Source organism: Entelurus aequoreus, linkage group LG10, assembly GCF_033978785.1.
Source record: "Entelurus aequoreus isolate RoL-2023_Sb linkage group LG10, RoL_Eaeq_v1.1, whole genome shotgun sequence".
NCBI lineage: Eukaryota > Metazoa > Chordata > Actinopteri > Syngnathiformes > Syngnathidae > Entelurus > Entelurus aequoreus.
Window position 1 is genome coordinate 62,635,407 of NC_084740.1, and position 26,327 is coordinate 62,661,733.

Here is a 26,327-nt window from a genome sequence, read left to right on the forward strand (position 1 = left end):
CTTTTGCTGCCGCTAATTTTGCATCTATAGTGAGAAGCTTTGGAAGGTCCGTGCAAACTAGCACAGTTACGCACAAATGGCTCCAAATATTTGGACTGTGAGAAATAAAAGTGTCAGAGATCTTCCACGTAGTGATGTCATCTCCTCTATGCTGGGAACAACATTGGCTCCTTGCAGCACACATGACGTTCAGTGTCTGCTAAAAAGTGAATTGTCTGCTAAAAAGTGGACGGTGTGGAGGAGTTTCTATGTGGCCCAGGACAGGCGGGTGGGGTTAGAGTTGTGTGCTGCATGTTCCACAACATAGCATGGCAGTAAATGAGTGTCTCCATGGCAACACCCGGCGCTGTACACACTTCAATAGATTGTTTGCAGCACTTTTGCACGTGTTTGCAATTCCGCACGCAGTCTTAGTCCACCACATGTTTTTTAGTATACACCTTTATTTAGCGCTTTTTATCGGGGATCTTAGCAGATCTGCAATTAGTTTTGGAACCAGAATAAAGAAGCACAAGTGTGAACGCAGCCTAGCCCAACGTGCAAGGCTGAAGCGGGCCCAGGAGAGCGACCCTCACCTGGCACCGTCACCGTGAGCTCCTGGGAGCGGTGGAGCTCTTGGTCGGCGTGGCCCTTGGCCACCAAGCGCACCCTATAGGAGAGGCCCTCTTTGAGGCCCCTGAGCACAAAGTTCCGAGAGCCGTTCACTAGCTCTTGCCGCCACACTCCGTCTCCGCCTACACCTGCGGGGAGGAAGGGACGCACCACACACAACAGCGTTGGTGGGAAGGTGATGACATGATGGAGCCTTGAATGATAGGACCACAGCCACTCTATTAGGTACACCTTTACTAATGAGCTGATAGGACCACACAGCCACTCTATTAGGTACACCTTTACTGATGAGCTGATAGGACCACACAGCCACTCTATTAGGTACACCTTTACTGATGAGCTGATAGGACCACACAGCCACTCTATTAGGTACACCTTTACTGATGAGCTGATAGGACCACACAGCCACTCTATTAGGTACACCTTTAACGATGAGCTGATAGGACCACACAGCCACTCTATTAGGTACACCTTTAATGATGAGCTGATAGGACCACACAGCCACTCTATTAGGTACACCTTTAATGATGAGCTGATAGGACCACACAGCCACTCTATTAGGTACACCTTTTGCGATGAGCTGATAGGACCACACAGCCACTCTATTAGGTACACCTTTAACGATGAGCTGCTAGGACCACAAAGCCACTCTATTAGGTACACCTTTAACGATGAGCTGCTAGGACCACACAGCCACTCTATTAGGTACACCTTTACTGATGAGCTGATAGGACCACACAGCCACTCTACTAGGTACACCTTTACTGATGAGCTGATAGGACCACACAGCCACTCTATTAGGTACACCTTTAGCGATGAGCTGCTAGGACCACACAGCCACTCCATTAGGTACACCTTTAATGATGAGCTGATAGGACCACACAGCCACTCTATTAGGTACACCTTTAGCGATGAGCTGATAGGACCACACAGCCACTCTATTAGGTACACCTTTACTGATGAGCTGATAGGACCACACAGACACTCTATTAGGTACACCTTTAACGATGAGCTGATAGGACCACACAGCCACTCTATTAGGAACACCTTTAACGATGAGCTGCTAGGACCACACAGCCACTCTATTAGGTACACCTTTAACGATGAGCTGCTAGGACCACGCAGCCACTCTATTAGGTACACCTTTAACGATGAGCTGCTAGGACCACACAGCCACTCTATTAGGTACACCTTTAACGATGAGCTGCTAGGACCACACAGCCACTCTATTAGGTACACCTTTACTGATGAGCTGCTAGGACCACACAGCCACTCTATTATGTATACCTGCACAATACAATACAATATCAACAATGCTTCCTGTGAGATTGACCCAGTCCGCCAGGACAGCTAGCCAGACAGGACAACAAAAATAGGGTGGATTGGACCAACAATCACAACATTTATTACCAGAACTTAACATGAGTTAGTTTATTTGCACCAGCAGGTCTTCTAGTTATATTTAGGCATAGCAACCACAAAAGAACACTAACTAGTTGTCCTTTCTTTACGTTTAGTTCTGCTCTCAAACACTACTAATGTAGTAGAGAATAAATTGGATTGCATCACAGAAAGTTTGTCAAACAAATCAAATGTTCAAACAAACATTTTGCAAAGTGATCTCTGCAGACACAAGCGGTCCAATTGTATTCCACAAAATGATGAAAGTGATATTTTTAAGAGCCATTTCCTCCATTCCATCCATCTTCAACCGCTTATCCGGAATCGGGTCGCGGGGACAACAGCTCCAGCAAAGACCCCCAGACTTCCCTCTCCAGAGCAACATTAGCGACTTCCTCCTGGGGAATTCCCGAAGCGTTCCCAGGCCAGAGAGGAGATGTAATCCCCCCATCTGGTCCTTGGCCTGCCGCGGGGCCTCCTCCCAGTGGGACGTGCAACGAGGACCTCCCTAGGGAGACGCTCGTGAGGCATCCGCATGAGATGCCCGAACCACCTAAGCTAGCTCCTTTCCAAGCGAAGGAGCAGCGGCTCTACTCCGAGTCTCTCTCGGGTGACTGAGCTTCTCACCCTATCTCTAAGGGAGATGCCAGCCACCCTTCTGAGGAAACTCATTTCGGCCGCTTGTATCCGTGATCTTATTCTTTCGGTCATGACCCACACTTCATGACCATAGGTGAGAGTAGGAATGCAGATAGCTCGGTAGACCGAGAGTTTTGCCTTCTGGCTCAGCTCTCGTTTCGTCACAACAGTGCGGCAGAGAGACTGCAATACTGCCCCAGCTGCTCCGATTCTCCGGCTGATTTCCTTCTCCATCTTTCCCTCACTCGTGAACAAGACCCCAAGATACTTAAACTCCTCCACCTGGGACAGAGTCTCGTCCCCTACCTGGACTGTACAATCCATCGGTTTCCTGCTGAGAACCATGGCCTCAGATTTGGAGATGCCGATCCTCATTCCAGCCGCTGAATACTCGGCTGCGAACCGATCCAGTGAGAGCTGAAGGTCACGAACCGAAGGTGCCATCAGGACCACAACATCTGCAAAGAGCAGTGACGCAACCTTTAGCCCCCCCAAGATGTATACCCTCTCCGCGATGGCCACGACTCCGCCTAGTAATCCTGTCCATGAAAATCACAAACAGGATAGGTGACAGAGCGGAGCCCTGGCGGAGACCAACCCCCACTGGAAACGGATCCGACTTACATCCAAGCACCCGGACACAACTCTCGCTTTGGTTGTACAGAGATTGGATGGCCCTCAGCAGGGTTCCCCTCACTCCGTACTCCCTCAGCACCTCCCACAAGATCTCCCGGGGGAAACACGGTCATACGCCTTCTCCAAATCCACAAAGCACATGTAGACTGGATAGGCATACTCCCAAGCCTTCTCCAGGATTCCCGCAAGAGTAAAGAGCTGGTCAGTTGTTCCACGACCAGGACGGAATCCACATTGCTCCTCTTGAATCTGAGGTTCGACTATCGGCCGGACCCTCCTTTCCAGTACCTTGGCGTGAACTTTCCCAGGGAGGCTGAGTAGTGTGATACCCCTGTAATTAGCACACACCCTCTGGTCACCCTTTTTGAAAAGGGGAACGACCACCCCAGTCTGCCACTCCCTCGGCACTGTCCCAGACTTCCACGCAATGTTGAAAAGGCGTATCAACCAAGACATCCCCTCAACACCCAGAGCCTTCAGCATTTCTGGACGGATCTCGTCAATCCCCGGAGATTTGCCACCGTGGAGTTGTCTAACTACCTCAGTGACTTCACTCCAAGAGATCGACGCCGAGCCCCCATCATCCTCAGGCCCTGCTCCTATCAGGGAGGGTGTGTCTGATGTAATTGGGTTCAGGAGTTCCTCAAAGTGCTCTTTCCGACGCCCTACGGCTTCCTCACTTGAAGTCAGCAAAGTCCCATCCTTGCCATACACAGCTTGGATGGTTCCCTGCTTCCCCCTCCTGAGGTGCCGTATGGTCTTCCAGAACAGCTTTGGTGCCGCCCGATAGTCCTTCTCCATGAATTCCCCGAACTGCTCTCACACCCTCTGCTTAGCCTCGTCCACAGCCACGGCCGCTGCCCTTCGGGCCTGTCGGTACCTTGCAACTGCCTCCGGAGTCCCCCGGGAGGTGGGAGTTGAAGTCCTTCCGGACAGAGGACTCCTCCAAACGTTCCCAGTTCACCCGCACTACACGCTTGGGTTTGCCAGCTCTGTCCAGAGGTTTCCCCCGCCATCTGACCCAACTCACCACCAGATGGTGATCAGTTGACAGTTCAGCCCCTCTCTTCACCCAAGTGTCCAAAACATACGGCCTCAGATCAGCTGATACGATTACAAAATCGATCATTGATCTTTGGCCTAGGGTGCTCTGGTACCAGGTAAACCTATGAGCATCCTTATGCTTGAACATGGTGTTTGTTATCGCAAGTCCGTGACTAGCACAGAAGTCCAATAACAATTCACCACTCAGGTTCAGATCAGAGAGACCGTTCCTCCCAATCACGCCAGTCCAAGTATCACTGTCATTGCCCACGTGCGCGTTGAAGTCCCCCAGCAACACTATGGAATCCCCTGCCGGCGCCCCATACAGGACCCCATGCAAGGTATCCAAGAAGGCCAAATACTCTGAACTCTTGTTTGGTGCGTACGCACAAACAACAGTCAGAGTTTTCCCCCCTCCAACCCTAAGGCGAAGGGAGGCGACCCTCTTGTCCACCGGGGTGAACTCCAACATACAGGCACTCAGCCGGGGACTCGTGAGTATCCCCACACCCGCCTGTGTCCTCACACCCTGAGCAACTCCAGAAGTGAACAAGGTCCATCCCTTGTCCAGGAGTGTGGTTTCAGAGCCCTTGCTATGCGTAGAGGTAAGTCCCACCAGATCCAACCGGTAGCGCTCCACCTCTCGCACCAGCTCAGGCTCCTTCCCCACCAGCGTAGACACGTTCCACGTCCCGAAAGTCAGCCTCTGCTGCCCCGAATTGGTCCGTCTGGAGCCTCCACTTTCACTGCCATCCACTTGGCAGCGCACCCGACCCCACTGATTGCGACCGCGGGTGGTGGGCCCACGTGGCTACGAGCCATTTCCTTCCACACATTTTTGTTATTTTCCTGACTTTATGACCTTTTTATAAACCACTACTTTCAGGACTCTATGAAAGTTATTTGCTATCTCTCTATTTGAAAGACTGGAACAGCCAAGAACAGAACAACAATACAACATTTTCTGATCAAAAACTGCTCTGAGCATGATGAATAAAGTAAATCAGATTCACGTTTTATTCTTGCAAGAGCAGGTTTTTTTTTTTTTTTTGATGCAGCTCTCGCACTGGATGGGATTAGATTGTGCAGGCGTACCTAATGTTGTGGCATGAACATGTGAACTTTACATATGGTGGTGGACACACAGCAGGTGTGAGAGAGTCCATACAACAACTAGCCTGCTAACAAACATCAATCTGAATGAAATAGCCATAATAAACATGCAGCCTTTTTTTTTAATACTGCTGCTGTCGTTTAATGTGAGCACTATTTGAATGAGCTAATGAGGAATAATAGTGACCTTGCTTACTGTCGTCCACTATGTACTCTAAATAAATGCTTTTCTCCAGGCCCCAGTACTCCCAACTGATCAGGGGCCCGTCCTCGCCCAGGGAGGAATTTAGGCTTCCGAAGGGACTCGCCGGCGGGGCTGAACGACACAGAGAGAGAAGACAACCGTCATGTGGGTCAAAGGTCAAATGGAGAGGTCCTGTCTCCTGTTTGCATGCAACTGGAGGAGAAGCGCTAAGGTGCTAGCAGCACCCTGGAGGGAGGGGGGTTTTGCAATGTGAAGGGAGGGGGGTAAACAAAGCCTTGTCATGCCAGGGTCTAGTTGGATGTGAACCATGCCTCGCTATAGCTACCACTGAGTCCCGTGCCCACGTGGTCGTCACCATGAGTCACGAGCGCTTGGATGAGGTGGGGAGACATAAAAGGACAGCGAGGGGGCGGAGTCATGGTGAGATGACACAGTCCAACCAAACATGGATCAAATACATCATCATCATGCTCTTCTTCAAAAGTGTCATTACGCTATGGGTGTAACGGTACATGTATTTGTATTGAAGTATTTCGGTACGGGGGTTCGGTTCGGTTCGGAGGTGTATCGAACGAGTTTCCACACGTTTCACTTCCTTCTGAGTGTCTCTGTCAGTCCTCTACACAGCACCCAGCATTGTCACACCCACACAACCATCTGATTGGTTACACACAGAGCGGTAACAGCCAATCACCAGTGCGTATTCAGAGCGCATGTAGTCAGTGCTTAGCGTTTAGCAGGTAAGCATCAGGCAGCGGACTCTCCCCAAATGATAATAAACAACTCCCAGTCAACTACTAGTAACATCACTATGAGCCCGTTGACCTTCTAGAAATATAAAAGGCAGCTCAGCTCGCTCGCAGTCCTGGCTTGAGGTGAAGGCTAATTTGCTTTTAGCGTAACGTTAGCTCATTTTGCGGTGTGTGTGTGTGTGTGTGTGTGTGTGTGTGTTACGGACAGCAAAGCCCTGTCTGTCTGTTATTTCACTTGACCTTTTTCTGTGTTGATTGAGCTGTGTTGAAGCAGCAAAAAAGGACATTATGTTAAATGAAGAGTTTCTGTCTCTGATAGTTGATATAATAATGTAAGTGCATCATTAAGCCTACATGAACTCCATGGTGTTCAGGGATGAATAGTCTCTCCTATTGCTATTGTACTATTTTTTCAGCTATAGTTACATGAATCATTAGTAATGCAGCAGCCTAGTTTTGAATGGCAGGGTCCCTGCTATCACATGTTGATAATAATATAACATTTACATAATAAATCAACTACAGGCTTCCCAAATGCTGTAATAAATTAAGCATGATGAGTTGACTTGAAACTGTTTAATGTTGCAATTTTTATATGTAGAAGAAAAGTTTTGTCATTTTATTTAATCTGAGCAACAACTTGAGGCAGTTTAATGTTGATTAACGTGGGCAGAATTATTATAGTGTTCCCAATGTTAAAAGGATAAAGCCATTGTTTACAAATTTGGTAAATAAATAACCAAAAAATGTATATTTTGTTGTTTTCTTACTGTACCGAAAATGAACCGAACCGTGACCTCTAAACCGAGGTACGTACCGAACTGAAATTTTTGTGTACCGTTACACCCCTACGTTACGCTAACATGTGTCCTCGCAATGATGTGAGGAAAATATCTCACTCCATTTTTTGAGAGAAGAGGCTTTTTTTTAAGCAGGCTTCGCTACACATCCTAAAATAAACCCTGCAGCTCTGCCATCTTCCCGTCAGCCAGCTACAGACGTGGGAAGTTGGATCCTTTTCTTTTTTTCTCCATCTAATAATCATGTGTATAAATAATCATGTGTATTAATAATCATGTGTATTAATAATCATGTGTATTAATAATCATGTGTATTAATAACCATGTGTATAAATAATCATGTGTATAAATAATCATGTGTATTAATAATCATGTGTATAAATAATCATGTGTATTCATAATCATGTGTATAAATAATCATGTGTATAAATAATCATGTGTATTAATAATCATGTGTATAAATAATCATGTGTATTAATAATCATGTGTATAAATAATCATGTGTATAAATAATCATGTGTATAAATAATTGTCATTAAGATAAAAGAGAAACATTTACAACATGACAACCAAATATTTCTATGAAGATGGTTCGACTGCCTCGACCATTAAGTTTGTGGCATCGATTTCTACTTTTATTTTGTTGGGAATTTTGCTTATCGTTTACAATCAAAAACATACATATCTTTTTTTTTAGGATTCTAGAAATTATTTTTTTTAAATGCTCGCTAATGTGAGTCACTGTTGTAGTCTTCAAAGTCTCTAAAAAAAAATTAAAAACCCTCCAACGTTTTATATACACACTGCAAGTATATATATAATGTAGAAACGGACACCTTCATAACAATATGTAATATGTACAATATACACACTGCAAGTATATATATAATGTAGTAACAGACACCTTCATAACAATATGCAATATGTACAATATTTACTGTATTTTGGTCATTTTAAGCAATACCAAAACTTATTTCCTCAGCGCATTTATTTCCGTTTCCATAGCAGCAAACTTCCGACTTCCTACAACAAATGTGTTCCTACTCCCGGAATCAAACAAGTGTTTTCTAATCATGGCAGACTTGGTAACAGACGATGAAGAAGACTATTTTTGGACGAATGAAGATTCACAACCTTATCTTTCTGAAGCTGAATATACAGAGGATGATGACCTGCTGCTTGCTGCAAATATGGAACTTGCAGCCAAGCTATGCAGACATAAATGAAGTGCTTACCCAAAATCAACTGGAAAAAACCGTCCCTGCCCAGTTTGACCAAACCGACATGGAGTGAGTCACTTTAATATTGACCACGGTACACGCAGCACGTCATGTGTGTTAGTACAACTACACTGTCTGGCTAGCTGTGAACATACAAAACATGAAATAATACTTTACACATACTGTAATATGATTGTTTTTCACTCAGTACAGATTGGTGTTCTATCACAGTGTTGTGTGTAACAAACTCAAACACCATTCAGTTGCTGACGTAGAAGCTATTTTACAGCTAATACAGTAGCACGCAGATGTGTTAGTACGCTAGAAAAGTAGCTCCTCAGTGTTCACTCTTACAATAACAATGTTGTACAGTTTGTTATTATACATGTTACACAACATAAATGAAGTATTGTTGACAGCTTTTGAATGCATTTTTAAAGTGATTTAGAGGTAGCATTGTTTGCTAAAATTAGCTGCCTTGCTAGTGTTGTGTCGACCAGCTCTTCCTCCCAGGGAATCTAAATTACTGGTCAATCCCAAATTCTTTCGATGACATATATGCTGAGTAAGAAGGACCATCAAGACAGAATTGGAATATTTTCAAGTTTTACTAAAGCTTTAGGAGGTCAGTTTAACGAATACATTCATATCGGCTACTCTAGTTGATCTGACATTCAAACGGAAAAGCCAACTTCTTGCACGCAAAGAAAACACCCCCACCCCCCTCTCTCTCTCTCCCTCGCAACAATGATAAGGAAAATTTGGGGGTTTGGTTTCACATTCCTGATGGTTTAAGACACTAAACAGACAATCTGAAGACAAAGAGAGACTGGTAGAATATACAAAGGAAACGTACTAGCTACTCTAAACATGGCTATGTAAAAAGAAAGAACTCTTAAATATATATGCATCCTCCACACTAGCCACCAAGAACGAGCTGATTATTACAAATTAGAAAGAAAATAACTTGTGTCTTCTTGTCTCTCATAATGATTGTGAACGATAGGCAACATTCCAAAAAAAGGGTAGTTCCCCTTTAAGTTATTAAATGTAGTTCCTACTTATATTCATGTACAAGTTACACTTGAGGGTGTTTAAAACTGTCAAAAAAAGGCTCAGCACTTTCCTCCAAGCTCAGTCGTTGGCTAAATAATGTCTTCAGCAATCAATGTTTAATTAACACTCATTGAATCAAATAAATGCATGGAAAAAATAATTGAAAACATACCAAAACATTTCCCAAGAACACACTAAACAATAAGTAGTGAATGCAGCAGGGAAAACATCATTACTTTCATTCATGACAAAGAAATGCATGGTTGTAGACAACTACAATGTACGATACCTCCAATTCTTTGTAAGATAATGTACTAACTATATGTACTAAATGTATGTTGTCAGAACAATTGTATGTAAATTATCAAAAAACTTTCCGTTCTCTGAGTTCCCAATGACTGATGAGAGCTGTCTTTGTTGCACCAAGCAAAGGCTTGGAAAATTCCATTGTGTACAATGGGAGGAGACAGGATGGGGGTTATCTATTGTCATCCAAGACCTGCTCAAGCTGAATCCAGGACCAGCCCAAGCCCAAAGCATCTTTTTCTTTTGTGTTAATTTGACCGAAAACAATGATTGTTTACATACTCCCCATTCCTTTGGAAGCAGATGTTGTTGTGTAAACATGGAGCGTCCAAATAAAGGAGGTGACGTAAACCTTTTTCGTCAGAGTGTGGGTGACACTGGAAGAGGTTACAGGTTGACACGTTTCTCCTCTATTGAGCAAAATTGAATTCTGCCTCTGTTTGATTCTTTGCTTCTTGTCTTGTTTAATAGATGTCATCAGTGTTTGAACCTGACATACTGTAAGTACTAACTGTATGTACTAACTGTAAGTACTTACTGTATGTGCTATAAAACGTCATCCAAACTTGTAGAACAGTCAATTTATGATTCGAAAAATTGTCACGACTTCAAAAAATAAAGACGTCGGCCGACTTTTGTTGTGCACTAAAGAGTTGCTTTTTACGCTTGATGAAAATGAAAGAAGAAATATAAAAATATCATTTTGAATCTCCAGCTGAGAAAAGCCTACTAGATTGTCTTTAGTAGCTGAGTGGAAAGAGACAAACATGATCAAACTGGGCTTTTGTTTCTTACCTTCATCCGTGATGGTGACCGCTTCCATGGTAACGGCTGGCCCCGCCCCCTTGTGCGTTTTGGCATTCAAATAAAACTTGTAGCGCGTGCTGAACTTGAGGTCCAGCAAAGTGACCGAGCTCTCATTGGCGGCCAGGGCCAGCTCCTCCTCGGGGCCCCACTCATTGGAGCTATTGACTACACCAGTGACAGGATGGATGGTGGATGGATGGTGGATGATGGATGATGGATGATGGGGTGCACGTTGAGAGGAAGTGGGGTGTAAGTTGAGGAGGAGGAAGTGAATGAATGATGGGGAATTTAGAAATAAAAGGAAGGGTTGAAGTACAGGAATGACAAAAAGTGGATTTGTTAATTGGTGTACTTTGGAGTTTATTTATCCTCTCTAACTTTCACCAGGAGTGCACTCAGTGGCTGACACCAGGAGTGCACTTAGTGGCTGACACTAGGAGTGCACTTAGTGGTTGACACCAGGAGTGCACTTAGTGGCTGACACTAGGAGTGCACTTAGTGGTTGACACCAGGAGTGCACTTAGTGGCTGACACCAGGAGTGCGCTTAGTGTCTGACACCAGGAGTGCACTTAGTGGCTGACACTAGGAGTGCACTTAGTGGTTGACACCAGGAGTGCACTTAGTGGCTGACACTAGGAGTGCACTTAGTGGTTGACACCAGGAGTGCACTTAGTGTCTGACACCAGGAGTGCACTTAGTGGCTGACACTAGGAGTGCACTTAGTGGTTGACACCAGGAGTGCACTTAGTGGCTGACACTAGGAGTGCACTTAGTGGTTGACACCAGGAGTGCACTTAGTGGCTGACACCAGGAGTGCACTTAGTGTCTGACACCAGGAGTGCACTTAGTGGCTGACACTAGGAGTGCACTTAGTGGCTGACACTAGGAGTGCACTTAGTGGTTGACACCAGGAGTGCACTTAGTGTCTGACACCAGGAGTGCACTTAGTGGCTGACACTAGGAGTGCACTTAGTGTCTGACACCAGGAGTGCACTTAGTGATTGACACCAGGAGTGCACTTAGTGTCTGACACCAGGAGTGCACTTAGTGTCTGACACCAGGAGTGCACTTAGTGTCTGACACCAGGAGTGCACTTAGTGGTTGACACCAGGAGTGCACTTAGTGTCTGACACCAGGAGTGCACTTAGTGATTGACACCAGGAGTGCACTTAGTGTCTGACACCAGGAGTGCACTTAGTGTCTGACACCAGGAGTGCACTTAGTGGCTGACACCAGGAGTGCACTTAGTGGCTGACACTAGGAGTGCACTTAGTGGTTGACACCAGGAGTGCACTTAGTGGCTGACACTAGGAGTGCACTTAGTGGTTGACACCAGGAGTGCACTTAGTGGCTGACACCAGGAGTGCACTTAGTGTCTGACACCAGGAGTGCACTTAGTGGCTGACACTAGGAGTGCACTTAGTGGTTGACACCAGGAGTGCACTTAGTGGCTGACACTAGGAGTGCACTTAGTGGTTGACACCAGGAGTGCACTTAGTGGCTGACACCAGGAGTGCACTTAGTGTCTGACACCAGGAGTGCACTTAGTGGCTGACACTATGAGTGCACTTAGTGGTTGACACCAGGAGTGCACTTAGTGGCTGACACTAGGAGTGCACTTAGTGGTTGACACCAGGAGTGCACTTAGTGTCTGACACCAGGAGTGCACTTAGTGGCTGACACTAGGAGTGCACTTAGTGGTTGACACCAGGAGTGCACTTAGTGGTTGACACCAGGAGTGCACTTAGTGGCTGACACCAGGAGTGCACTTAGTGTCTGACACCAGGAGTGCACTTAGTGGCTGACACTAGGAGTGCACTTAGTGGTTGACACCAGGAGTGCACTTAGTGGCTGACACTAGGAGTGCACTTAGTGGTTGACACCAGGAGTGCACTTAGTGGCTGACACTAGGAGTGCACTTAGTGGTTGACACCAGGAGAGCACTTAGTGTCTGACACCAGGAGTGCACTTAGTGGCTAACACTAGGAGTGCACTTAGTGGCTGACACTAGGAGTGCACTTAGTGGTTGACACCAGGAGTGCACTTAGTGTCTGACACCAGGAGTGCACTTAGTGGCTGACACTAGGAGTGCACTTAGTGTCTGACACCAGGAGTGCACTTAGTGGTTGACACCAGGAGTGCACTTAGTGTCTGACACCAGGAGTGCACTTAGTGTCTGACACCAGGAGTGCACTTAGTGGCTGACACTAGGAGTGCACTTAGTGGTTGACACCAGGAGTGCACTTAGTGTCTGACACCAGGAGTGCACTTAGTGGCTGACACTAGGAGTGCACTTAAGGGTTGACACCAGGAGTGCACTTAGTGGCTGACACTAGGAGTGCACTTAGTGGTTGACACCAGGAGTGCACTTAGTGGCTGACACCAGGAGTGCACTTAGTGTCTGACACCAGGAGTGCACTTAGTGGCTGACACTAGGAGTGCACTTAGTGGTTGACACCATGAGTGCACTTAGTGGCTGACACTAGGAGTGCACTTAGTGGTTGACACCAGGAGTGCACTTAGTGTCTGACACCAGGAGTGCACTTAGTGGCTGACACTAGGAGTGCACTTAGTGGTTGACACCAGGAGTGCACTTAGTGTCTGACACCAGGAGTGCACTTAGTGTCTGACACCAGGAGTGCACTTAGTGTCTGACACCAGGAGTGCACTTAGTGTCTGACACCAGGAGTGCACTTAGTGGCTGACACTAGGAGTGCACTTAGTGGTTGACACCAGGAGTGCACTTAGTGTCTGACACCAGGAGTGCACTTAGTGGCTGACACTAGGAGTGCACTTAGTGGTTGACACCAGGAGTGCACTTAGTGGCTGACACTAGGAGTGCACTTAGTGGTTGACACCAGGAGTGCACTTAGTGGCTGACACCAGGAGTGCACTTAGTGTCTGACACCAGGAGTGCACTTAGTGGCTGACACTAGGAGTGCACTTAGTGGTTGACACCAGGAGTGCACTTAGTGGCTGACACTAGGAGTGCACTTAGTGGTTGACACCAGGAGTGCACTTAGTGTCTGACACCAGGAGTGCACTTAGTGGCTGACACTAGGAGTGCACTTAGTGGTTGACACCAGGAGTGCACTTAGTGGCTGACACTAGGAGTGCACTTAGTGGTTGACACTAGGAGTGCACTTAGTGGCTGACACCAGGAGTGCACTTAGTGTCTGACACCAGGAGTGCACTTAGTGGCTGACACTAGGAGTGCACTTAGTGGTTGACACCAGGAGTGCACTTAGTGGCTGACACTAGGAGTGCACTTAGTGGTTGACACCGGGAGTGCTCTTAGTGTCTGACACCAGGAGTGCACTTAGTGGCTGACACTAGGAGTGCACTTAGTGGTTGACACCAGGAGTGCACTTAGTGGCTGACACTAGGAGTGCACTTAGTGGTTGACACCAGGAGTGCACTTAGTGGCTGACACCAGGAGTGCACTTAGTGTCTGACACCAGGAGTGCACTTAGTGGCTGACACTAGGAGTGCACTTAGTGGTTGACACCAGGAGTGCACTTAGTGGCTGACACTAGGAGTGCACTTAGTGGTTGACACCAGGAGTGCACTTAGTGTCTGACACCAGGAGAGGACTGTTGATGCCAAACCTCCCAAGTTCCCAGGAGTTGAAGATGGCCTAAGACTAACTCTCTGCAGGTGAGTGCAGGTTGACAACATTTTGTCCGCACCTGAAAAAGCATCTTCATTCCACTTCCCACTCTGGAAGAAGTTTTCCATTTGAAGGTCAAAAGCCAACCTAGCGACTGGGCTGGCAGAGGTCAAAGTTTTGTTGTGACATTTTGTACCACAACAGAGTGAAAGGACCCTCGTCTGGGCATGTCCCCTCCTAATAAATACTTTGGATCCTGCACCAGACCCTCAAACTAAAGCGGTCCTATCTAAGGGCCGTCTTCTCCCGTTTGTGCTTAAGTCTTTCTTTTTTGAAGTTATGCACTTTTTTTTTATTGCAACTTTACCTTCCAGCCCGTGCACACGCCCGTCTATTTTCATACATAAGGCGCAGCGGATTATAAGGCGCATTAAAGGAGTCATATTATTAGGATTATTGTCTAAATGTAAAACACTTCCTTGTGGTCTACATAACATGTGATGCTGGTTCTTTGCTCAAAATGTTGCATAGATGATGTTTTACACATCTTCTTCAACTCACTTTCTGACAGTCTCTTCAGGATGCGTCTTATTTACGTGCCTCCACTTGGACAGCGTCATCTTTGTTGTAGCGGTGTAGCGTGCAAGGACGGGAGTGGAAGAAGTGTCAAAAGATGGCGCTAACTGTTTTAATGACGTTCAGACTTTACTTCAATCAATAACGGAGCAGCATCTCCTCATCCGTGGCTCACTAGTGCAACAACAACACCCGAAATGTGTCCCGTGAAAAACCGTCCGACCGGAACTCTCTAATAACAAAAGTTCCTTGGGTGAATAATGTAAAGTCACTACACCGGTATGTTTTAGTGCTTTCATGGTGAGTTTACTGACAGATATAAGTAAGAACTTTACACTACTTTATATTAGAAATGGCAACAGTGGATTATGAATGTCACATAACAAGAAGATCGAGAAAAAGAAGAAGCTTATCAACTACGCTGTTGGCACGGACTACAAAGGCGGACGCGCACAAATTTTCAGGAGTTATGCAGATCCCAAATACACATGAGCAGGTACCAGAAGGTAAGTAACGCCAGATATGTCTTTTTAATAGGTGCCATTTTGGTGTCCTTATACACACACCATAATAATAATACCGTAAGTTGAAGCAGAGTACGTCTGACTATGGTAGTTGTAATGCTCCGACAATCCGTCAAGCGGTGCAGCTTCATAGCTCACCAAAGTCGTACTAAAACATTTTGACAGATTTTTGAGTGCCGTGTGTAATGTTCTATATTATCAATGGAACTTTTAAAGTTTTGGTGCTGTTTGATGGCGTCTACACATATCTCTTATGTGTGATTGCCATCTACTGGTCACACTTATCATTACACCATGTACCAAATAACATAGCTTCCAGGTCAGTAAGCACAACCAAAACTATTCCGTTTTATAAGGCGCATTGTCGATTTTTGAGGACATTTTAAAGTCCGAAAAATAGGGTAAGCACATGGGAGAATAGGGCCCTAGGAACTGATGAAGACTGCTCGGATGAGACACTGAACAGCGATGAGGCCAAAAAATGTAGGATTTTAAGGTGAGGTGTAGACATGGTCTAAGTCACACTCTGGAATGGCGCCATCTTCTGGGCTTCCCGGGAAATGGGGTAGGTTGGCATCTCATGCATTCTCAACTACAGGAACTTTTGTGACATTAAGGCATGAGACTAGAGACTACATGAAGGGAGATGTTGGAAAGAAAGTGTTCCTCACCTGGCTGGTATTTGAGAGTGTAGCCCGTCAGGACTCCATTGAGCTCATGAGGCGGCTGCCACTCCAGGCTCAGAGAATCCAAGTTGGTGTTGGTGACCGTCAGGGAGGAAGGTATCCCAGGCACTGTGGGGGTGAAAGTGGACGTTACTGCAACCAACTCTGGAAGACTTCAGCTGCACAGTTGAACATAAACATTTACAAGACTAATAATGATGTTTATATCATAACGTTAACTTAGCAGCAAAACTGTGTGTTGCACATGCTAGCAAACTTGTCTAACCATGTCTAAACATGTCTAACCATGTCTAACCGTGTCTAACCATGTCTAAACATGTCTAACCGTGTCTAACCATGTCTAAACATGTCTAACCATGTCTAACCATGTCTAACCGTGTCTAACCATGTCTAACCATGTCTAAACATGTCTAACCATGTCTAACCATGTCTAACCATGTCTAAACATGTCTAACCGTGTCTAACCATGTCTAACCGTGTCTAACCATGTCTAAACATTTCTAACCATGTCTAACCGTGTCTAACCATGTCTAAACATGTCTAACCGTGTCTAACCATGTCTAAACATGTCTAACCATGTCTAACCATGTCTAAACATGTCTAACCATGTCTAACCGTGTCTAACCATGTCTAAACATGTCTAACCGTGTCTAACCATGTCTAAACATGTCTAACCATGTCTAACCGTGTCTAACCATGTCTAAACATGTCTAACCATGTCTAACCGTGTCTAACCATGTCTAACCATGTCTAAACATTTCTAACCATGTCTAACCGTGTCTAAACATGTCTAACCGTGTCTAACCATGTCTAAACATGTCTAACCATGTCTAACCGTGTCTAACCATGTCTAAACATGTCTAAACATGTCTAACCATGTCTAACCGTGTATAACCATGTCTAACCATGTCTAAACATGTCTAACCATGTCTAACCGTGTCTAACCATGTCTAACCGTGTCTAACCATGTCTAAACATTTCTAACCATGTCTAACCGTGTCTAACCATGTCTAAACATGTCTAACCGTGTCTAACCATGTCTAAACATGTCTAACCATGTCTAACCATGTCTAACCATGTCTAAATATGTCTAAACATGTCTAACCATGTCTAACCATGTCTAACCATGTCTAAACATGTCTAACCATGTCTAACCGTGTCTAACCATGTCTAACCATGTCTAACCATGACACAAATGGTCAGTCTGTTGACAGTTGAAGTCTGGCCTGTGCAAAGACATTTTGCTTGGTGATAACAATGTTTGACATTTAAACACGTGTGAATGTTTGACATTTAAACACGTGTGAATGTTTGACATTTAAACACGTGTGCATGTTTGACATTTAAACACGTGTGCATGTTTGACATTTAAACACGTGTGAATGTTTGACATTTAAACACGTGTGAATGTTTGACATTTAAACACGTGTAAATGTTTGACATTTAAACACGTGTGAATGTTTGACATTTAAACACGTGTGCATGTTTGACATTTAAACACGTGTGAATGTTTGACATTTAAACACGTGTGAATGTTTGACATTTAAACACGTGTGAATGTTTGACATTTAAACACGTGTGAATGTTTGACATTTAAACACGTGTGCATGTTTGACAGTTAAACACGTGTGAATGTTTGACATTTAAACACGTGTGAATGTTTGACATTTAAACACGTGTGAATGTTTGGTTTGACATTTAAACATGTGTGAATGTTTGACATTTAAACACGTGCGAATGTTTGACATTTAAACACGTGTGAATGTTTGACATTTAAACACGTGTGAATGTTTGACATTTAAACACGTGTGAATGTTTGACATTTAAACACGTGTGCATGTTTGACATTTAAACACGTGTGAATGTTTGACATTTAAACACGTGTGAATGTTTGACATTTAAACATGTGTGAATGTTTGACATTTAAACACGTGTGCATGTTTGACATTTAAACACGTGTGAATGTTTGACATTTAAACACGTGTGAATGTTTGACATTTAAACACGTGTGCATGTTTGACATTTAAACACGTGTGAATGTTTGACATTTAAACACGTGTGAATGTTTGACATTTAAACACGTGTGCATGTTTGACATTTAAACACGTGTGAATGTTTGACATTTAAACACGTGTGAATGTTTGACATTTAAACACGTGTGCATGTTTGACATTTAAACACGTGTGCATGTTTGACATTTAAACACGTGTGAATGTTTGACATTTAAACACATGTGAATGTTTGACATTTGAACACGTGTGCATGTTTGACATTTAAACACGTGTGCATGTTTGACATTTAAACACGTGTGCATGTTTGACATTTAAACACGTGTGAATGTTTGACATTTAAACACGTGTGAATGCTTGACATTTAAACACGTGTGAATGTTTGACATTTAAACACGTGTGAATGTTTGACATTTAAACACGTGTGCATGTTTGACATTTAAACACGTGTGAATGTTTGACATTTAAACACGTGTGAATGTTTGACATTTAAACACGTGTGAATGTTTGACATTTAAACACGTGTGAATGTTTGACATTTAAACACGTGTGAATGTTTGACATTTAAACACGTGTGAATGCTTGACATTTAAACACGTGTGAATGTTTGACATTTAAACACGTGTGAATGTTTGACATTTAAACACGTGTGCATGTTTGACATTTAAACACGTGTGAATGTTTGACATTTAAACACGTGTGAATGTTTGACATTTAAACACGTGTGAATGTTTGACATTTAAACACGTGTGAATGTTTGACATTTAAACACGTGTAAATGTTTGACATTTAAACACGTGTGCATGTTTGACATTTAAACACGTGTGAATGTTTGACATTTAAACACGTGTGCATGTTTGACATTTAAACACGTGTGAATGTTTGACATTTAAACACGTGTGAATGTTTGACATTTAAACACGTGTGCATGTTTGACATTTAAACACGTGTGAATGTTTGACATTTAAACACGTGTGAATGTTTGACATTTAAACACGTGTGAATGTTTGACATTTAAACACGTGTGAATGTTTGACATTTAAACACGTGTGCATGTTTGACATTTAAACACGTGTGAATGTTTGACATTTAAACACGTGTGAATGTTTGACATTTAAACACGTGTGCATGTTTGACAGTTAAACACGTGTGAATGTTTGACATTTAAACACGTGTGAATGTTTGACATTTAAACACGTGTGCATGTTTGACATTTAAACACGTGTGAATGTTTGACATTTAAACACGTGTGCATGTTTGACATTTAAACACGTGTGAATGTTTGACATTTAAACACGTGTGCATGTTTGACATTTAAACACGTGTGCATGTTTGACATTTAAACACGTGTGAATGTTTGACATTTAAACACGTGTGAATGTTTGACATTTAAACACGTGTGCATGTTTGACATTTAAACACGTGTGCATGTTTGACATTTAAACACGTGTGAATGTTTGACATTTAAACACGTGTGAATGTTTGACATTTAAACACGTGTAAATGTTTGACATTTAAACACGTGTGCATGTTTGACATTTAAACACGTGTGAATGTTTGACATTTAAACACGTGTGAATGTTTGACATTTAAACATGTGTAAATGTTTGACATTTAAACACGTGTGCATGTTTGACATTTAAACACGTGTGAATGTTTGACATTTAAACACGTGTGAATGTTTGACATTTAAACACGTGTGAATGTTTGACATTTAAACACGTGTGAATGTTTGACATTTAAACACGTGTGAATGTTTGACATTTAAACACGTGTGAATGTTTGACATTTAAACACGTGTGAATGTTTGACATTTAAAGACGTGTGAATGTTTGACATTTAAACACGTGTGAATGTTTGACATTTAAAGACGTGTGAATGTTTGACATTTAAACACGTGTGAATGTTTGACATTTAAACACGTGTGAATGTTTGACATTTAAACACGTGTGAATGTTTGACATTTAAACACGTGTGCATGTTTGACATTTAAACACGTGTGAATGTTTGACATTTAAACACGTGTGAATGTTTGACATTTAAACACGTGTGCATGTTTGACATTTAAACACGTGTGAATGTTTGACATTTAAACACGTGTGAATGTTTGACATTTAAACACGTGTGCATGTTTGACATTTAAACTCGTGTGCATGTTTGACATTTAAACACGTGTGAATGTTTGACATTTAAACACGTGTGAATGTTTGACATTTAAACACGTGTAAATGTTTGACATTTAAACACGTGTGCATGTTTGACATTTAAACACGTGTGAATGTTTGACATTTAAACACGTGTGAATGTTTGACATTTAAACACGTGTGAATGTTTGACATTTAAACACGTGTGCATGTTTGACATTTAAACACGTGTGCATGTTTGACATTTAAACACGTGTGAATGTTTGACATTTAAACACGTGTGAATGTTTGACATTTAAACACGTGTAAATGTTTGACATTTAAACACGTGTGCATGTTTGACATTTAAACACGTGTGAATGTTTGACATTTAAACACGTGTGAATGTTTGACATTTAAACACGTGTGAATGTTTGACATTTAAACACGTGTGCATGTTTGACATTTAAACACGTGTGAATGTTTGACATTTAAACACGTGTGAATGTTTGACATTTAAACACGTGTGAATGTTTGACATTTAAACACGTGTGCATGTTTGACATTTAAACACGTGTGAATGTTTGACATTTAAACACGTGTGAATGTTTGACATTTAAACACGTGTGCATGTTTGACATTTAAACACGTGTGCATGTTTGACAGTTAAACACGTGTGAATGTTTGACATTTAAACACGTGTGAATGTTTGACATTTAAACACGTGTGAATGTTTGGTTTGACATTTAAACACGTGTGAATGTTTGACATTTAAACACGTGTGAATGTTTGACATTTAAACACGTGTGAATGTTTGACATTTAAACACGTGTGAATGTTTGACATTTAAACACGTGTGCATGTTTGACATTTAAACACGTGTGAATGTTTGACATTTAAACACGTGTGCAGTCCACTAAGGATGTGCAGATTCCACTAAACAAGCTAAAGTTACAGTGAACTGTGTTTGAACTCTGTCTCATTTATGTTGTATAACTTTGTGTGTTTAACAACATCGCCGCAATGTGACAAATAACAGGCCGGGCAACACAACACTGCTTGTTTTCACTCATTTTCATCCTTTTTAGTCCAGCCGTTTACAAGTAGAAGCGCTGGGAGACATTCATGCAGACACTAATAATGGAACATTTGATGGACTGATAGTACACAACTATGGTGCGTTGAGGGACGGCGAGATAAAGCAAAATGTGAACGCCCGGCAAAGAACAAGGGAACAAAACAATCTGAACATGCAACAACTGCAGGCTTTCTACCAGTCCATGAGTCGTGATCGAGCCTACATAAAGTGTGGAGTTGAATTGTTTTATTTCCTATGTTCCCTGAAGGCAACGTGCATATTCTTCTTGTCGTGATGCCACGCCCCCTCTCAGTAGACGGCACGCGACAAACCTAAAAACTGGGCCATAAGTCTGAATCTGAAAATAAAAAGGATTTTAACTCGAAAAAGAAATATCTGCCACTGAGGGTTTGACTCTGAAACTAAATAAGGTTCCATACATCAAACAATATGAAAGAGAAGAGCGAAAATAATAAATTCATTAAAAATCATTAGAGGAGTGAATCATTATTATATTCAATGCGCACACTCGTTTCTTTTTTGGAATATCATTTTTTTGAATCCAAAATTCAACATCAAAACTTGATTTTTCAGTTTTAAGAGTGATTTTTTTCCCGAGTACAAAACTTGAGGCCCTCATTTAGCGCCACAGACAAGATGCATTAATGAGGGGCACAGCCTTCATTTGTACAAATGTTATTCATAATCACGTATTGACAAAAACACCTTTGACTTTCTTAGAATAATTGTTTTGAAATGATCACAAACAACTTTGTGTTACATTGAGTTCTGTCAAGTAAGAAGACAAAAGCCGTCTTTGAAACCTACCAAGAAGAATGCTGGTAAAACTCCACCGTGTAAGGGGAGAGCCACATGAAGGCTTTTCTGTTTTCTCTCATGTATGGTAATCAACAGAAGGATGTTGTTCTGGCCCAAGGACTTCAAAGCGGAGAGAGGACAGGATCTGCCCAATTTCCAGACGAACTCTTTTTGAACTATTTTATGGACCTCTTTTTGAACTATTTTACGAACTCTTTTTGAACTATTTTACAAACTCTTTTTGAACTATTTTACAAACTCTTTTTGAGCTGACCTTTCCTGTGAATTGTTTCCGACCTTTTCTGTGAACTTTTTGCGACCTTTGTCCTTTGGAAACAAAGGTGGCCATGTGGTCGGGGAGGGTCCAAAATAAAAGAAGGAGGCCTGCAATCTTTTGGCAGAGCGTGCTGAGATACTGTGCAAGAGTACAGTGTGTCCAGGCGTGTCTCCTCAATTGAGTCCAAATTGAATTCTGTCTCTGTTGAATTCTTTGCCTCTTGTCTTGTTTAATAGATGTCATCGGTGTTTGAACCTGACAGACTTCATGTCTCTTTTCCAACTCAGGGTTAATATTTGAGTTAAGTGGTCCATGCACAAGTGATGCTCTATTGGAAAGGAGGCCCCGATGTGGTGCTTCCAAACATACAAGCACACATTTCCGTGTCTTACCTCCTTCTGGGGTCTCAAACTGCTGGGTGGCACTCGGGGGACCCTCCCCTTTGCCGTTAAAGACCCTGACGTTAAAGGAGTAAAGGCTAAAAGGGTGCAGGCCAGGCAACTTCCCATGGCTGTGGTTCCCGCTGAACGTCAGGATCTGCTTCTCCGCGTGATGGGGGTGATGTTTGTGGAGGCTGCCATCCCTCCAGTAGTACACCTGTGCAGGTGGACCCGTTAGTCGTGGGTGTCGGTGCCGCCCAGGGCGATGGTGCTTTACCTTATAGCCTTTGAGGTATCCACGTATCAGTTTGTGAGGCACGGGCTCCCAGTGGACCTCCGCCAAGGAGCTGTTCAACACATAGGCCTGCACAGACTCTGGAGCAGCAACCGGCACTGTGCCAGGAGAAGAGAGCAGGAGGGTAAGTCAACTCACAAACAAACCTCCCGAGCTGGACTTACGATCCTCTCCGGAGTAGCCGTGAGCAATGGCAGGCTCAGGCGCTGCTCCGTAGTCATTCTCAGCTTGAACTTTGATCTCGTAGGGAGCAAAGGTGGGTGTTGTAGATACCACAAACTTGGAGTTGTTTGCTACGGTCACTGCGGTCCAGTCGCTGTCCATCACCTTTTGTCTCCACATCACCCGGTAGTGCAGTCCTGGCCCATTGGCCTGCAGGCCTGACAGCGGCTGGACAAGATAGTTTACAATGTCTCACCAAAACGCTCCAAAAATAAACTTTTGTATACAAACCCCAAAAGCGGTGAAGTTGTCATGTTGTGTAAATGTAAATAAAAAGAGAATACAATGATTTGCAAATCCTTTTCAACTTATATTCAATTGAATAGACTGCAAAGACAACATATTTAACGTTCAAACTGGTAAACTTTGTTATTTTTTGCAAATATTAGCTCATTTGAAATTTGATGCTTGCAACATGTTTCAAAAAAGCTGGCACAAATGGCAAAAAAGAGTGAGAAAGTTGAGGAATGTTCATCAAACTTATTTGGAACATCCCACAGGTGAACAGGCTAATTGGGAACAGGTGGGTGCCATGATTGGGTGTAAAAGTAGCTTCCATGAAATGCTCAGTCATTCACAAACAAGGATGGGGCGAGGGTCACCACTTTGTCAACAAATGCCTGAGCAAATTGTTGAACAGTTTAAGAACAACATTTCTCAAGCAGCTATTGCAAGGAATTTAGGGATTTCACCATCTACGCTCCGTAATATCATCAAAAGGTTCAGAGAATCTGGAGAAATCACTGCACGTAAGCCATGATATTACACACCTTGGATCACTCAGGCGGTAATGCATCAAAAAGCGACATCAGTGTGTAAAGGATATCACCACATGGGCTCAGGAACACTTCAGAAACCCACTGTCAGTAACTACAGTTGGTCGCTACATCTGTAAGTGCAAGTTAAAACTCTCCAATGCAAAGTGAAAGCCATTTATCAACAACACCCAGAAATGCCGTCGGCTTCGCTGGGCCTGAGCTCATCTAAGATGGACTGATACAAAGTGGAAAAGTGTTCTGTGGTCTGACGAGTCCACATATCACATTGTTTTTGGAAACTGTGAACGTCGTGTCCTCCGGACCAAAGAGGAAAAGAACCATCCGGATTGTTCTAGGCGCAAAGTGTAAAAGGCAGCATGTGTGATGGTATGGGGGTGTATTAGTGGCCAAGACATGGGTAACTTACACATCTGTGAAGGCACCATTAATGCTGAAAGGTACATACAGCTTTTGGAGCAACATATGTTGCCATCCAAGCAACGTTATCATGGACGCCCCTGCATATTTCAGCAAAACGATGCCATCATTCATAGTAAAAGAGTGTAGTCCAGACATTGAAAATGTGTGAAGGCTAAAATATGATAAGGGAGACCCCCGGACTGTTGAACAACTTAAGCTGTACATCAAGCAAGAATGGGAAAGAATTCCACTTCAAAAATGTGTCTCCTCAGTTCCCAAACCTTTACTGAGTGTTGTTAAAAGGAAAGGCCATGTAACACAGTGGTGAACATGCCTTTTTTGCAATGTGTTGCTGCCATTCAATTCTAAGTTCATGATTATTTGCAACAAAAAAGAACAAAGTTTCTCAGTGTGAACATGAAATATCTTGTCTTTGCAGTCTATTCAATTGAATATAAGTTGAAAAGGATTTGTTGTATTCTTTTTATTTACCATTTACACAACGTGACAACTTCACTGCTTCTGTAAAAGGAGTATATAAACGTACCTTCCATGAGATCACTAGATTGTCGTGTTCTGTTCCGAATCCATGCACATCTGTGGGATTGTCATCTGGAGCTTGAAAGGGTAAAACACATCACACCACAGTTCCCTGCAGGCACGTGTCATCTGTCACCACCTCCAACAAGCTTTTCTACCTGCAGCCTCCGTCTTATACATCTTGGAAGGGAAACTGGGCCGGCTGACACCCATGGAATTGAGTGCTAAGACTCTGAAGGTGTAGTGGACATAAGGGGACAGCTTCAGGTGCGCCGTGGTCTTGGTTCCTGGCACCTCGGTCAGATTGTGCCAGTGACCTCTGTGGTGGTGGAGCGTGTCCTCGTACTGGATCACAAACTCTGGGTAGAAAGATACTAATTAGTCCCTCCAGGATTTTACAGCCTAAAATGCCTGAGTTTGCAGTTGCTGGATTATTTCTTTTCACTAACATTCAATCAACTTGGGACTTTATGAATTTGTTTTTAGCGTCTTCATTGTAAAAAAAACAAAAAGCACATGATTTCAACAATATTGGAAAAGATTGCTGTTTTAGATGTGAGATGCCAGTAAAATAACATACTCAGAGCTCATTGTCAAAGGACTGTACTGTTGTAAGCCATTACAACTGATAATGCTAATAATTACAGATGCATCCTTATTATGCACTTCCTGCTTGCAGATATTCTCCATGCATGTTTTACCTGAAAAGTGTTTGTCCATCTTGAACATTCATTTATGTTCCAACACATTTGTTGAGACCTTCATCTGTAGCGCTATTTTGTGTTGGTAAATAAGAGACGACGAGAGATTATCATCATACTTCAACATCTCGGTCATGTAAATGAAAATCCAATGAAAATCTGTTCTTAATAGTCTTACCCAAGACAAATCATGTTTAAATGGACACCAGTTTAAATGGACACCAGTTTAAATGGACACTAGTGTTCATTTTGTTGACTAAAAACGTTCGTCTTAGTTTTCGTCAACAACCTATTGACTAAAATAGGACGATAACGAGTCGAAACAAATGCATGTTGACGAAAGTTTTGAAAAAATGAAAGGATTTTAAGTGCGCCTTATAGTCCGAAAAACACGGTATTTTACCATTGTTAGCTGGCATTATCGTCGTCGTTCCGCGTCAGCGTGGTGTGGTGGGTAGAGTACCAGCAACTTGAGAGTTCCAGGTTCGATCCCAGTCTCTTGGGTGTCTACCTCACACTTGCTCCATCATATTGCAGTCTACACACGTATCTCTTGTATGTGACTGCCATCTACTGGTCACACTTATCATTACACCATGCACCAAATAAAATAGCTTCGAGGTCGGTAAGCACAACCAAAATGATTCCGTACATTAGGCACACCGGGTTATAAGGCACTGTAAAGTTTTGAGAAAATTTAAGGATTTTAAGTGCGTC

The 26,327-nt window shown here is 43.1% G+C and overlaps 1 protein-coding gene across 1 annotated transcript in view; it reads right to left on the reverse strand.

Annotated features, from left to right (window-relative positions):
* Positions 1-26,327, reverse strand: part of LOC133658889 (neuronal cell adhesion molecule-like) — a 48,169-nt gene that overhangs the window by 3,696 nt on the left and 18,146 nt on the right. The window contains exons 12-18 of the mRNA XM_062061391.1: positions 25,068-25,268; positions 24,917-24,987; positions 23,134-23,359; positions 22,952-23,067; positions 22,687-22,891; positions 15,974-16,096; positions 10,580-10,756 (exon numbers count right to left, since the gene is read on the reverse strand). Coding sequence (XP_061917375.1) covers positions 10,580-10,756; positions 15,974-16,096; positions 22,687-22,891; positions 22,952-23,067; positions 23,134-23,359; positions 24,917-24,987; positions 25,068-25,268 — 1,119 coding nt within the window. The remainder of the gene's footprint in view (positions 1-10,579; positions 10,757-15,973; positions 16,097-22,686; positions 22,892-22,951; positions 23,068-23,133; positions 23,360-24,916; positions 24,988-25,067; positions 25,269-26,327) is intronic.